The 15,503-nt window shown below is 38.5% G+C and overlaps 1 protein-coding gene across 3 annotated transcripts in view; it reads right to left on the reverse strand.

The window, feature by feature from the left end:
• The window catches only part of APPBP2 (amyloid beta precursor protein (cytoplasmic tail) binding protein 2), an 84,979-nt gene that overhangs the window by 10,553 nt on the left and 58,923 nt on the right, over positions 1–15,503 (reverse strand). For all 3 annotated transcript variants that reach the window (XM_011990245.1, XM_011990242.1, XM_011990244.1), the window contains 7 exons: positions 12,207–12,375; positions 9,933–10,022; positions 7,937–8,004; positions 7,753–7,858; positions 6,617–6,741; positions 3,023–3,108; positions 707–897 (listed from right to left, as the gene is read on the reverse strand). In XM_011990245.1, the coding sequence (XP_011845635.1) occupies positions 707–897; positions 3,023–3,108; positions 6,617–6,741; positions 7,753–7,858; positions 7,937–8,004; positions 9,933–10,022; positions 12,207–12,375 (835 nt within the window). The remainder of the gene's footprint in view (positions 1–706; positions 898–3,022; positions 3,109–6,616; positions 6,742–7,752; positions 7,859–7,936; positions 8,005–9,932; positions 10,023–12,206; positions 12,376–15,503) is intronic.

The following is a 15,503-nucleotide window of genomic DNA, read 5'->3' on the forward strand; positions in this document are numbered from 1 at the left end:
AGACGGGGTTTCACCGTGTTAGCCAGGATGGTCTCGATCTCCTGACCTCGTGATCCGCCCGTCTCGGCCTCCCAAAGTGCTGGGATTACAGGCTTGAGTCACCGCGCCCGGCCTTCTTTTTTGTAGAGATGGGATTTCCCTATATTGACCAGGCTAGTCTTGAACTCCTGGCTTCAGGTGATTGTCCCACCCTGGACTCCCAAAATGCTGGGATTACAGGCAAGACCCACTGTGCCTGGCCCACGGTCCTGATTTTTAAATTTTATTTATATTTTGACTATTTTTTGTTTGTTTTAGAGATAGGGTCTCACTCTGTCACCCAGGCTAGAGTGCAGTGGTGTGATCAGTCACTGCAGCCTTAACTTCTTGGGCTCAACTCATCCTCCTGCTTTAGTCTTCCAAGTAGCTAGAAAGACAGGTATGTGCCACCACACCTGGCTAATTTTTGTAGAGACAGGGTCTCCCTATGTTGCCCAGGCTCGTCTGAAACTCCTGGTCTCAAGAGACCCTCCCATTTCAGCCTCCCAGAGTGCCAGGATTATAGGAATGAGCCATTGTGCTTGGCCTATGTTGTTTTATACTCACTATCCTTTCAATTCCTTTGTGAATAAGATAAGTGTATAATTTATTTGAGCTTAAGATTATTTAAGATTCTATTTCATTACTTAAGATTAAGAGAGAAAAATATAGTAAAACATGATTCTACCTTAAATTTTCTCATTGACTGATAAAGTCTTCCAAGGTTTCCATAGTGTTTTGCAGTCTGTACATTAAATTCCCCAAAAGCTTTTTTAGCTAGTTGGAGTGAAGACAGGTGCAAATCATGAGCTTCTTGAAGCAGCCTCTGTTCAGTTTCCTTATTATGACAGTCAATTGCAATCTCCTCTAAAATAAGTGCTAAAAAAGAAGGCAATAAATTAGTGTACTTCAAAACTGTCTACCAAAGCTAATAAGAACATTTACTTTAAACTTAAATAATAAAAATGTTTACTGATTATATTTATATGTGATTATGGTTTGGAACTGGTCAAGATGAAAGAATTCCACTTTAACAAAAAAGCACACTTTTTGGTAGTCATTCTATTTTGCACAGTATATAAATTCAAATTTAAGAAAAACAATGGTATAAACGATTTTGCAGAATTAGTTTCTATTTTAATAGACTGCTATACTTTGCTGATGTGAATTTATTTTTCAAATTAAATGGAAGGACAAGGCAAGTTTTTTTTTTTTTTTTTTTTTTTTGATGGAGTCTTTCTGTGTTACCCAGGCTGGAGTGCAATGGCGCGATCTCGGCTCACTGCAACTCTGCCTCATGGGTTCACGCCATTCTCCTGCCTCAGCCTCCCGAGTAGCTGGGACTACAGGTGTCTGCCACCACGCCCGGCTAATTTTTTGTATTTTCAGTAGAGACGGGGTTTCACCGTGTTAGCCAGGATGGTCTTGATCTCCTGACCTTGTGATCCACCCACCTCGACCTACCAAAGTGCTGGGATTACAGGCGTGAGCCACCACGCCCGGCCGACAAGGCAAGTTTTTAAAAGTTATGAAACTGTGTCAAGGAGTACCTAAGCACTTTTGAAAATTTTGAAACCACACTTTATAAAACATAACCTTTAACCAAACACAGCTAAGAACTGGTTTCCTCCTACTCATCTGACCAACCAAATCAGGCAAAACATTTCAATTTCAAAGCTGCATTCAAGACTTTCAAATTCTATCTAAAGTCTTAAGAATATACATATTATTTTACCAGATAATTTGATTTCTTGGAAAACTGTCTATGTACACAAAGGTAAGAAAAAGAGATTTACTTCGCTGTAGCATTTTTAAAAAATAAAAGGTTAAAAACAATTGTAAGAGTCAAATTAAAAAGGTAAGGTTAAATACATTAGAAAAAAGAACATATGTAGAGACATGAAAAAATGTTTGTAATATATTGAGTGAAAAAATCAGATTATAAAACTAAAAAAAAAAATTTAGTTATCTTATTTGAAGTAATAAAAGTCTAAAATAATATTCACCAAAATGTTGATTGAGGATTGGTGGGATTTTAAGGCAATTTATTTTTTCTCTTTTCTATCTAACATCATGTATTACTTGTGTAACTTAAAAAATACAAACCTAGAGGGAGAAAAACCTCAGTTCCAGAACTAAGGTAGAACATACCCAACATGCATGGAATTACCACATAGGTAACCCAATCATGTTAGCAAAATAAATACATTACATGAAAAAGCCTTGGTGGTAATCAGAAGGAAAGTTAAAATAAGAAATGGAAGATAGGGGTATTTGGCAAGAGTCTTGCAACATTCAGTGTAACCTGATATGAAGCTCAGGATAAGAATCCTGCACTACAAAGCTAAAGTTATGAAACCCATCTTCTATCCATGTTGTGCAGAAACATCTGCATTATTCTTCCATGAAATCCTCAAAAAAAATTAATGCACGCATGAGTGAATGACAAAAAGGAGAGAGAAAAGAAATAAATTCTGGCTTATTAACATTTTTTTTTTTTTTTTGAGACAGAGTCTTGTTCTGTTGCCCAGGCTGGAGTGCAGTGGCACGATCTTGGTTCACTGCAACCTCTGACTCCTGGGTTCAAACAATTCTCCTGACTCAGCCTCCCAAGTAGCTGGGATTACAGGCGTGTGCCACCACACCCAGCTAATTTTTGTATTTTTATTAGAGATGGGGTTTCACCACGTTGGCCAGACTGGTCTCAAACTTCTGACCTCAGGTGATCCGCCTGCCTTGACCTCCCAAAGTGCTGGGATTACAGGCATAAGCCACCAAGCCCGGCCTATTAACAATGTTTTATGAGAGATGCAAACAGTCTTTCATTATGAACCACTGGAATCCCTTAAGTAGAGTTGTGGTAAAATGGCTATCTAGTAATACATAGACACAGTCTAATCCTCTGAGAAAATCCTCCAATCCTCTGAGAAAATAAACAAATATCCCTATTTTATACCATATATCATCTATTTTAAAATATCTGAGTCTAGATTACAAAGGATACCTTTCACCCTCTTTGAAGAAGCCAAAAGAAGATGATCTTCAGGTAGGATGTGGGTAATGATACCAATAGCTCTTTCTGCATGAAATCTGTAATACAGATAGATACAGTCTGGTATTTCTTTTTAGTTACAAATGATTTAGGAATTTTAAAAATCACAATCTGTAATATAATACTGATAGAAAGTACTTCTAAAACTATCTATGGTAAAGATTCAGCTTTTTGCTTTGAATTTCCAATCTGCTGTAGACTGAACTTTTAATACCCAACAGAGACTCCCATTTCCCTCAGAATGAAAGAGAAAGTCTTTACTACAGTCTACAACACTGTATGATCTTTCAGCCTGCTACTTCCCTGACTTCATCTCCTGCCATTCTCACACCAACCCTCTCCTTCCCCTCCAGCCACACAGGCCTAGCAGTTTCCTGAACATGCAGAGCATGTTCTCACCCTGGCTTTACCCTCTCTGCAATGCTCTTCCCCTGAACATTCTCACAGCTCGCTCCTCACTGAACATGTCTTTCCAGAACAGATCATATAAAAGGCCCTAAAAAAATTTACCATTGGCCAGGCGCGGTGGCTCACACCTGTAATCCCAGCACTTTGGGAGGCTGAAGTGGGTGGATCACCTGAGGTCAGGAGTTCAAGGCGAGCCTGGCCAACATGGTGAAACTCTATCTCTACTAAAAAAATACAAAAATTAGCCAGGTGTGGTGGTGAACGCCTGTAATCCCAGCTACTCAGGAGGCTGAGGCAGAACTGCTTGAACCCCGGAGGTGGAAGTTGCAGTAAGCCAAGACTGCACCATTGCACTCCAGCCTGGATGACAAAGACTGTCTCAAAAAAAAAAAAAATTTTACCATCACTCTCAACTCTTAGCCTACTTTACTCTTCTTCACAACATGTATTCTCGCCTGACAAGTCTGGTTATTTGTTTATGGCCCATATCACCAAATAGAAGGTAAGCTATTTGTTTTATTGTCAGTTCCTTTCAAACAACACCAAGCCTCCTCTCCCCCATCTTCCAGGTAACCACTAGTTTTCTCAAATCTGTCTCCAATTTACTGATTTTCTCTTTTGTTCTAACTAATCTGCTGTTAAACTTGTCTGCTGAGTTTTTATTTTTTTTTGAGACACGATCCTGCTTTGTCGTCCAGGCTAGAGTATAGTGGTGCAATCATGGCTCACCACAGCCTCAAACTCCTGGGCTCAGGTGATCCTCCCACCTCAGCCTCCCGGATAGGTAGGTTACAGGCGTACATCGCCATGCCCAACTAATTTTTTTTGCATTTTCTTTGTAGAGACGGTGATTTGCTATGTTGCCCAAGCTGGTCTCAAACTCCCGGGCTCAAGTGATCTACCCACCTTGACCTCCTGAAGTGCTGGGAGTACAAGAGTGGGCCACCATGCCTGGCCTATCTGCTGAGTTTTAATGTCAATGACTACTTCCATTTCTAGCCATTTGTTTTATTTTTATAACGACTCAAGATGTAATTAGTATACCACACAATTCACCCATTTAACGTGTACAATTCAATGATTTTTAGTGTATTCACCAAGTAGTATGCCAATCACCAAAATCAATTTTACAACATTTTCATAACCCCATGATGAAAGAAACCCATGCTCATTAGCAGTCACTCTCCATTTCCCTCCAACTTCCCAGCCTAGACAAAACCAATTTATGTTCTGTCTCTACAGATTTGCCTATTCTGGACACATCACATAAATGAAATCATACAATATGTGATCCTTTGTGACTGGCTTCTTTCACTGGGCACAGTGTTTTCAAGGTTCATCCATGCTGTAGCATGTATCAGTTGTTTTATTTTAAAATCTGCCCTTTTCCAGCCAGGCGCGGTGGCTCACATCTGTGGTCTCAGCACTTTAGGAGGCCAAGGTGGGCAGATCACTTAAGATGAGGAGATCGAGACCAGTCTGGCCAACATGGTGAAACCCTGTCTCTACTAAAAATACAAAAATTAGCCAGGCGTGGTGGCACGTGCCTATAATTCCAGCTACTCAGGTGGCTGAGACAGGAGAGTCGCTTGAACTTGGGAGGTGGAGAGTGCAGTGAGCCGAGATCACGCCACTGCACTCCAGCCTGGGGACAGAGTGAGAGACTCTGTCTCAAAAAAAAACCAAAACAAAAACAAAAAAACTTCCCATTTCCTTTACAGGAATTTTCTTCATTCTTTCTTTTATATTAGGGTTAACAAGCTTTTTCTGTAGAGGGCCAGATAGTAAATATTTTAGGTTGTGTTGGCCAACATAGTTGTCTCTGTTGCAACTATTGAACTCTTGCTGCTGCAGTGTGAACGAAGCTATAGAAAATACATGAATGAATGAGCATGGCTATGTTCCAGTAAAACATAAAACTTTAATTTACTTGCAGGCCTAGTTTGCCAACCTATTTTGTATCTTTAATCATAGAAAGAATACATACTATCTGTCTCTTATACACATCTAGATGTGTATAAGAGACAATCTTGGCTCACTGCAACCTCCATCTCCTGGGTTCAAGCAATTCTCTGCCTCAGCCTCCCGAGTAGCTGACATTACAGGTGCCTGCCACCACGCCCGGCTAATTTTTCTATTTTTAGTAGAGATGGGGTTTCATCATCTTGGCCAAGCTTGTCTTGAACTCCTGACTGCAGGTGATCCACCCGCTTTGGCCTCCCAAAGTGCTGGGATTACAGGCATGAGCCACCGTGCCCAGCCGGGCTGTAGTCTTGACTCTGCTTCATGTGAGGGTTTCAGTTCTAACTCCCAGCCTCCTATAGGCTATTTCTTAAACCAAGGTTACAGAAATCTCTAAACTTTCCCATCACCCCAGAGCAGTTATACCATAGGCCATGCTTAATCCTTTGAATTTTAGTGTCCATTATTGGCCCTTGGAGGATTTCCCCCTCACTCTTGCAAGCTCAGTTACACATTTAAAAAGACAATTGTTGTATTTGATTCAGTAGTTCTATGTGTTCTGACCAAGAAGTTTTCAGGTTAAGTTTGCTACTGTATTACTCAAAAATTATTGAAGTAAATACTCAAAAGATAAGTTACATTCTACATGAAAATATACAAGTCTCAATATTAAATCACATAAAGGCTAAATGAATAACCTATAAATTAGTATGATTTTATTTATTTTTGGAAATAGGGTCTCACTCTGTTGCCCAGGCTGGAATGCAGTGGTGTGAATATGGCTCACTGCATCCTTGACCTCTTGGGCTCAAGCAATTCTCCTGCCTCAGCCTCCAGAGCAGCTGGGACCACAGACATGCACCAAAACATCCAGCTAATTTTTAAAATTTTTTGAGTAGACAGGGTCTCAAAACTCTTGGGCTCAAGCAATCTTTCCACCTCAGCCTCCCAAAGTGCTGGGATTACAGGCAAGAGCCTCTGCACCTGAAAACTGGTATGATTTTAAATGACTTCAAGAACATTTTAGGCATTCTGTTAAAGCTCCAGGAAGACAAATTCAATCTATAAAGTATATCAAGTACTATTATTAATATAATAATAGTTCCCTAATGGGAAAAAACAAAATAAAACAAAAACAGTATTTCCTCCTTCAGAGAAAAGGAATGTGGAACTTACAGTGCATTGTCAAATTTCCCAGAGCTATACTGGTGGACATAAGAAGAGTAAGCCAAATCTTCATGAGCTGTTGCTACGTGGATATTTTTGCCACCAAACACTGACTGTCTAATGTCAAGTGCTGCCTGAAAGAATCATAAAAATATTTGTCAACACTGTAGAAAATACCACCTAAACATCCTAGTAATTTAAATATATATCTATATGCCTAACACCACAAAATTATGAAGCCCAGAAAGTCCTGCTATATTTAAATTACAGAACACGAAAGTCACCTAGAAGGCCTGAATTTCTGAAGATAGAGTTTGACTTAAAAGGCAATGGCTTAATAATAATAATCATTCCTATGTCTTGAGAATCAAGACATTGGGAATGTTTTTCTCTGTGTCCTTCTTCAAAAGTGAACTTAGGCCAGGCACGGTGGCTCACACCTGTAATCCTAGTACTTTGGGAGGCCGAGGTGGGTGGATCACCTGAGGTCAGTAGTTCAAGACTAGCCTCGGCAACATGGTGAAACCCCGTCTCTACTAAAAATACAAAAATTAGCCGGGCGTGGTGGCACGGGCCTGTAATCCCACATACTCAGGAAGCCGAGGCACGAGAATTGCTTGAACTCAGGAGGCGGAGGTTGCAGTGAGCTGAGATTGCGTCACTGCACTCCAGCCTGGACGACAGATCAAAACTGTCTCAAAAGAAAAAAAAAAAAAAAAGTGAACCTTAAAGTCAAGTATGCCTTGTCTAGACCGATGACATAATACATCATTTACCTGAGAATGAGTAAGAAAGGCCTAAAATAATTATCAGCCATCTTTGTTATTACAAAGGCAGCTTTAGCGACATTTACTAAATCAACAACAAAGACAAGCCATTATATGGGTAAATAAAAAATGGAAAACTACTCCCAAATATGAGCTCACAACCCAACAATTCCTTTCCTGAATGATTCTCTTTAGTTCCCAAAGCATTAACTTTTACGCCTTCTGGCAATACTTAATAAAATAATGATGCAGCCTATATTGGTGGGAAGGGTAGGTGTTAAAAAGTCATTTTTGAAGAGTGGTTTATACACCACAAACAAATACAGGTCAGCAAGTCAATATAGGTTGAAAGAAAAAAAGGGTAACCATTAAACATACCTGATAAATTGCAACAGACTGACAGATATTATCTACATTGAGTAAGTAGAACCCATAATCTAGCAGTGTATCAGAATATTTTGGGTGTTTTGATCCAAAATGATCCCTATAAAAGGATACAAAATTATTAGCATATAAAGTATAGAGACAATTTAAAAGGATATTTTTAATAATAATCACCTACCGTGCCAAATACACTGCATGTTTAATTAACTGTTCTGCCTTCTTAAATTCACGTTTTACTACACAAGCCTAAAGATAAAGTGAAAAACAGTTAACTCTCAAACAGTTCATTAGTGTGCTAAAATAAGTGTAGTTTATATATTCTGGCTATAACAGTTAATAAGAAAAAAACCCTCCAAACATAAATACAAAGGTTCTATTTGTAATTTCTTTCCTTCCAAGTACTTAAAAATTTTCTATTATAGACCGGGCGCGGTGGCTCACGCCTGTAATCCCAGCACTTTGGGAGGCCAAGGCGGGCAGATCACCAGGTCAGAAGATCCAGACCATCCTGGCTAACACGGTGAAACCCCATCTCTACTAAAAATACAAAAAAATTAGCCGGGCGTGGTGGCAGGCGCCTGTGTAGTCCCAGCTACTCGGAAGACTAAGGCAGGAGAATAGCGTGAACCCATGGGGGCAGAGCTTGCAGTGAGCCGAGTGCCACTGCACTCCAGCCTGGGCGACAGAGAGAGACACCGTTTAAAAAAAAAAAATTCTATTACAAACAGATATGTATATAAGCTGGGAAAATTACAAAGTTTAAAATTTTGACAGTCAGTCCTAGTACAAATCTGTCATAATAAAGTCACCTTACAAAGCTGGTATACTCCCATTTTTCCCTATTATTAAAATAAAATAATGGGGGCAGCATTTACCACAGCATTTTCTAAGGTCCTTATATCCCAGTCCTGGAGTGGCTTACAACAATCTTTTGTTATTTTCATTTACTAATTTTTAAATGCATAGAATTTCAAGTTTTCTTATAATTTCTTTTCTTAAGAGACAAGGTTTTATGTTGCCCAGGCTGGACTTGAATTCCTGGCTACAGGCATGTGCCATTGTGCACAGCTCCCAATTATTTCTTAAAATATTTTGATCCATGAGTATAGCTAGTCATTTTTTTAAAACTCTAAATATAATTTGTATATAGAAATATTAATCTTGCATAAATATTACACTGGCTTTATATTAAATTAATATTCAATTATTTCAATTAATTAAAAACATGAGAATATCCCTGTTCTAGCTCTCATAACTTGAATATTTACACTGTTTACTTACTCTAAAATGACTGACTTAATACAGAAATCTTGGATTCTCCCAGATATAATTTTGGACTCTATCTTCTAGTTGAATTTTCATAAGTAAAATAAACCAAAATGAAATATTCAAATCTGAGAAACTTCTGGGTAGAAGAGTGTATCTGAAAAGTACATTAATGCTTTAAGGCCTCACTGCACCAAAGCAGTAGTTTTAAACTACTACTAAATATCCTCAAGAGTTAATGCAGGCCAAGCGCGGCAGCTCACACCTGTAATCCTAGAACTTCTGGAGGCTCAGGTGGGAGGACCGCTTGAGTCCAGGTGTTTGACACCAGCCAGGGCAACATAGTGAGACCCTGTCTCTATTTAAAATAAAATAAAAATGTAAAAGATTTAATGCATTTATTTACAGAATAAGAAAAAACTAGAGAAAAATCAAGTAAGGACTGCGTAGCAGGTCAAGTATAGCAAGCTGCCTTGCTGTGAGACTGCAATACTATGACAAAGAGATTTAACACCAGGCTATCCTTTAGCAGAAGAGTGACCAAAGTTCACAGGATTTTGGCATAAGGAATTTAGGTTGCTATAAATATTAAAAAAAAAAAAACAAAAAGAAACTCAAGCCAGAATAGCACCCAAATACTACTTTGATCTGTACTTTAGTGCACTGAAACAATTATCAAAATGAATTATTTCACTGGTTTTCTTGGTAAAGAAAAATTAGCTAAAAATCTACGTGTGATAGTTTTAGTTAGAAACCAGATTTCTAAAAATGAGCACAGAAACTTATAAAACAGACCTATGTCTATGGAGTGTACAAATAACTAAAATGTTAAATAATAGGTTAATTAAAACAAACTTAAAGCCTGATAAATCCTATAATTCATTTAATAATTTTAACAGTATATTTACCTTAGAAGCTTGTCTTAAAACATCCACCACAACTTTCACTGGTAAGCCTGCTGTAATTTCTTTCATTGCCTCAATGCACCATTTGTATGCCTAAAAAAATTATTATTTATAGAAGAGACAGAACTGTGGTAAATCAAGTTGACAGTATTTAACAAGATGACTGCAAAATTTTTCTACAAGCACTTCAATAAGAACACACACAAAATACTTACAGTTAGAATTTTCTGAGGCTAAACTTTCTTCAAAGTATAAATCTGTTAAATTATTTTTACTCTTAATATCTATAGCTTGTCTGAATCAGACCTTGTGTATACATATTTTCCAGAAATCAGAGGTATGTTCTCTCTTGCCTAGAAGCCTTTGCGCATACTGTTCCCTCTGCCTTAAAATACATTCCCCCTTCTTCCAACTCCTTAAACTCATCTGTCTTGCAGGTTTCAGTCCTAGACAAGGTTTCCTGTGTTTTCCTATACATTCTATCCTCCTACTGTAAGATTTATTATTTTATGTATGAATTGTCTGTTTAGTTGAGTGCTTACTTTGTCCCAGCTACTGTCCAAAGTATTTTATGTGCATTAACACATTTACCTGACACAACAGCCCTATAAGATATGTACTATTATGGGAAACTGAGGTGTGGAGAGGTTAAGTGGCAGGCAAATATGCTAGTATCTAGGTATGAAGTGGGAAACAAAACAAAAAATGTCCTTCCTCTCCTGGTGCTTAGTGGAAGAAATAAAAAAGGCAAAATAAATTATCAGGCTGGCTGTGGTGACGCATACCTGTAATCCCAGCACTCTGGGAGGCTGAGGTGGGAGGATCACCCAGCTCAGATGTTTGAGACCAGCCTGGGTTATAACATAGTGAGACTTTGTCTCTATCAAAAATCAAAAAAATCAGCTGGGCGTGGGGATGTGCACCTATAGTTCCACCTACTTGGTGGGGCTGACGTGGAGGCTGCAGTGGGCCATGATGATGCCACTGCACTCCAGGCCTTATGGAGTGAGACGCTGTCTCAAACAAACAAGTAAACAAACAAAGACAAGTGTGGCCATGTTATTTCTTTTGGCAATTAAAATATGAAAAGTGAAGTGTGCCATTTCTGGAAGAAAAGTCCAAGAGCCAGCAGTACTACTCCATGAAGTTTCTGCCCCTGTGCCCAGGCGGGTAATGTTCTAGATAGATATGTTCCAGATAGACCCAAAACCACACTGGGTCTTGATCAAACTGTAGATATAATGTTAAGAACAGCCATAGCCATCTGAAGACAGGGATCTATTATGAGCCAGAAAGAAACTTTCATTGTTCCAAGCTATTCTGGGGTTGATATTACCTCCGCATAGCCTAGCCTATCCTAACACAAAAACATGGTGCTAATTCATCAAACTATGTCTGTAAGATTTGTTTACTTTTCTGTAGATATCAGTGAAAAGCTTATTTATCACTAAAAGATTGAACTTTCGAAATTATCCAAGACTTCAACATTCCTCACGAATGTGATGAGAGCTGCAAAGACATGAATAAGGCATAGTATAAACCCCTAAATCCAAATGTAGAAGGAAAATAACTGTCAGGCTGGGCATGGTGGCTCATGCCTGCAATCCCAGCTCTTTGGGAAGCTGAGGAAGGTGGATCACTTGAGCCTAGGAGTTTGAGTCCAGCGTGGGTGACAAAGCAAGACACTCCCTGTCTCAAAAACTACAAGAAGCCCATCCAAACAATTTAGGTAAACATTTTGGTTAAATTAAAACAAAAACAACAAAAGAAAGGGCTCTAAATTATACATGTATATATTTCAAATTCATCTCACAAATACTCCTTTTGTCTGATTTCATTTTTATTTTTTTGAGACAGGGTCTCACTCTGTCACCCAGGCTGGATTGTATAAATATGGCTCACTACGGCCTCAACCTACTGGGATCAAGGGATCCTCCTGCCTCAGCCTCCCATCTAGTTGTGACCACCACAGGTGTGTGCTACACATGCGGCTAATTTTCTGTAGAGGCAGGGTCTCACTTTGTTGCCCAGGCTGGCCTCAAACTCCTGCGCTCAACTGATTCTCTACCTTGGCCTCCTAAAGTGCTAGGATTATAGGCATGAGCCACAGTGCTCAGCTTGACTGATTTTGAATATTCCATTACAAATGTGTACTGCCTTATATAAACCTAATAAGCAAAAAAGATCTGTAAGAAAAATAAGAGAAGACTATTTGATTTACTCTCTGTTTTTATAGGTACTTATTGGTCACAATGAAATGTACCTTAAAACACTTACCTCATCATAGTGACTTTTTGCAAATAGGAGTGCACACAGTTCTCCATAGAGTGCAGCTTTATTTGCTTGCTGGCCATGTTTTGATAGTTTATCCATATATGTCTGAGCTAATTTAAATGTTTCTTCACCCAAATGATATTTGCAGTTTCCATTTCGCACATGAAGCAACCTATAAAACACAAATAACATTGCTCTATTTTTGATATTTCCAGCTTGGTAGACCTGATGACCTCTTATCAATCACCTAAATGACTTAAGGTAATTAAACGCAATTACAAGGCAGCATTTGAAAATACATGTGTGGACCAAATTGGAGCTGACCTCATGCCGATAAAGAAGTACATGCTCTTTCCTGAAAGCTTCCCATAATTAATTTCATCAATTGTTGATTCCTTATCTTCTCTAAATATTTTATATATTTTGTATACTCAGCAAGTACTGCATCTAAAAAAATGACATTTGCTCTTTTTGTTCCAAATCCACAAGTAATATAGCTTCAGTATAAGAAACTTGGAAAATAATGAAGAAAGTAAAATCAACATAAAATATCTTTTCTTATTTTTAGTACAGTCTAACACTTGATCAGTTACCACTTATTTCATGATGCTTCATAATGTTCATTTTTCTTTCTAATAAGATAAATTTACCAAAAATACCAGTAGTGTCAACTATTTCTTGAGACGGAGTCTCACTCTGTTGCCCAGGCTGGAGTGCAGTGGCACAATCTCAGCTCACTGCAAGTTCTGCCTCCCGGGTTCACGCCATTCTCCTGCTTCAGCCTCCCGAGTAGCTGGGACTACAGGCGCCCGCCACCACACCCGGCAAATTTTTGTATTTTTAGTAGAGACGGGGGTTTCACCTTGTTAGCCAGGATGGTCTCGATCTCCTAACCTCGTGATCTGCCCGCCTCGGCCTCCCAAAGTGCTGGGATGACAGGCGTGAGCCACCGCGTCCGGCCAATTATTTCTTTTAAAATCTTTATCCTCTATAGTGGAAATACAGAGTTCTTTACACAAAGTAACTGTACAACCATGCTGACTATTTAACGATATGCCAAAATAGTACAATGCTTCTAGATAGCAACAGACTATGTGTCTATATAGACTATACAACATAGGCAAACAGTGTTAGGACTGGACAAATATTTATTTATTTATTTATTTATTTATTAAATGCTAGCTAGAACATTACGTTCATGTATCAAGCCAATACAACTTTCTGAAATGCTCAGCCTGAGAAGGAACAAAGGTATAAAAGCTACTTAAAAAAAAACCAAGGATGGAGAGGTTAGGAAGTATTCTTTAGGAGCATCAAATCAACAGATACATAAAATTTATTTTTTGTATCTATACCACAAATATTAACAGATTAATAACCCATGATGATAAAAATTCAGACAATCTTTTAATATCTATCATTCCTTTATATAGTCAGGGAAACAGATTAACTTCAAAAGAACCAGGACTAATCAATAAAGTGATGACTACTATACAATGCCAGTGTGTATCCTGTCAACATGTACCACACAGTTATCTGCAAAATCTATTACCATAAGAAGTTTATGTTCTAGTGGTGACAAGGGTATTAGCGTGGGCAAATATACAAATACATAAGACTTTCATTTAAGGATGAATGCTACAAAGATGATAAAAAAAAAAGTAGAGTAATATGATCAAAAGATTCTCAAAAGAGGTGTTTAGGGTAGACAGGGAATAATTCTCCTGAGGTGGTAACATTTAAGTTGACACCTAAATGATGACACTGTAGCCAGCCAAGTGAAGATCTGGTGGGGAAGCACGTTCCAAAACAGAAGGAACTGCAAAATAGAAGGAATAGCCCCTGAGAAGGGATGGGGAGAAATTCTGGCACAGTCAAAGGAACAGAGAAGGCCAATTCATCTAGACTACAGTGAATAAAAGATTATGTAAAGAGAAATGAGAAGGCAGAGATAAGCAAGATTTTATAGCACCTTGCCTGCCTTGGAAAGGAGTTTTGGTTGCAACAGTAAGGGAGGTGATTTGACTTATGCACTATCTAATATAATTTCCTGAGATGTTAGAAATGTTCTATACTTGTGTTGCTCAATTTGGTAGCCACTAGCCACAGTGGCTACTGAGTATTAGAAATGTGCCCAGTGTGACTGAGGCACATTTTACTTTTAATTATTTTAACCTTAATAATCACATATGGTTAATGGCTACCATATGGGACAATGCAACTGTATCAAGAATGCTCTGGCTACAGTGTGGAGAATGGATTATAGCAAAGCCAAGAGTGGAAGCAAAGCCACCAAGGCAGAAGATACTGTAACAGTCCAGAAAAAAAAATTCCTTGAGAAAAAAAGGATTAGTATTTGAAACACAGATTTGATAGCCAAACAGCTGAAAGAAAAAAAAAATGAGAAACCCATAGGTTGAAATTTTAGAGAATAAAAAGAACAGTGCTTACTTCTCATTTCCACAATGCTAAGAATTTCCTTTCCAAAGACCTTCACTCTAAGTATTCTCCTGAAATAACAATCTGTGGAAATTATTTAGTAATTGGCACATGATGAGGTAACAAAATAAACATTGTAGGCCAGAAAGGCACAGCTTGATATTTTCTCCAGTCCCTGCTGAATATCTATTTAAACAAAAGGGCAAATTAAACATATGGAGACTCTTTAAGGTTCTGTGTGTCCATCTGGGCTGACACTAAGCAGTATATTGAATTCAAGGAACTTGCGGTCCAACTCATTATGGTCTAATTTTATCCCAACATTCGGCCTAAGGAAAACGCAGGTTCTCAAAATGTGGCACTATCATGCAAACACAGTATTTTACTTTCACAATAACATAAAATCTTGTCTACCTGATCAACACCTATTGTCAAGAGCAACTACTATCTGATTGTTCATTGTTTGAAATGAAAAATACACACATATGTAAGTCATTAGTTTACTAATATATTTACCGTAAGACTGAACATGACTAGTTAGAGCCTCATCAGCCAGACATAACCAAAGTAAAATACACTAAAAGTGAAACTAAAGGAAAAGAATTTCCTTCCTTCTTATAAGTGTCTTTTTCTTGCAACTAGTTTAAAATTTTGGCCGGGTGTGGTGGCTCACGCCTGTAATCCCAGCACTTTGGGAGGCCGAGGTGGGTGGATCACAATGTCAGGAGATTGAGACCATCCTGGCCAACACGGAGAAATCCCATCTCTACTAAAAATACAAAAAAAATTGCCGGGCGTGGTTGTGCGAGCCTGTAGATCCAGCTACTCAGGAGGCTGAGGCAGGAGAACTGCTTGAACCCG

The sequence above is a fragment of the Mandrillus leucophaeus genome, unplaced genomic scaffold (assembly GCF_000951045.1).
Source record: "Mandrillus leucophaeus isolate KB7577 unplaced genomic scaffold, Mleu.le_1.0 Scaffold374, whole genome shotgun sequence".
Classification (NCBI taxonomy): domain Eukaryota; kingdom Metazoa; phylum Chordata; class Mammalia; order Primates; family Cercopithecidae; genus Mandrillus; species Mandrillus leucophaeus.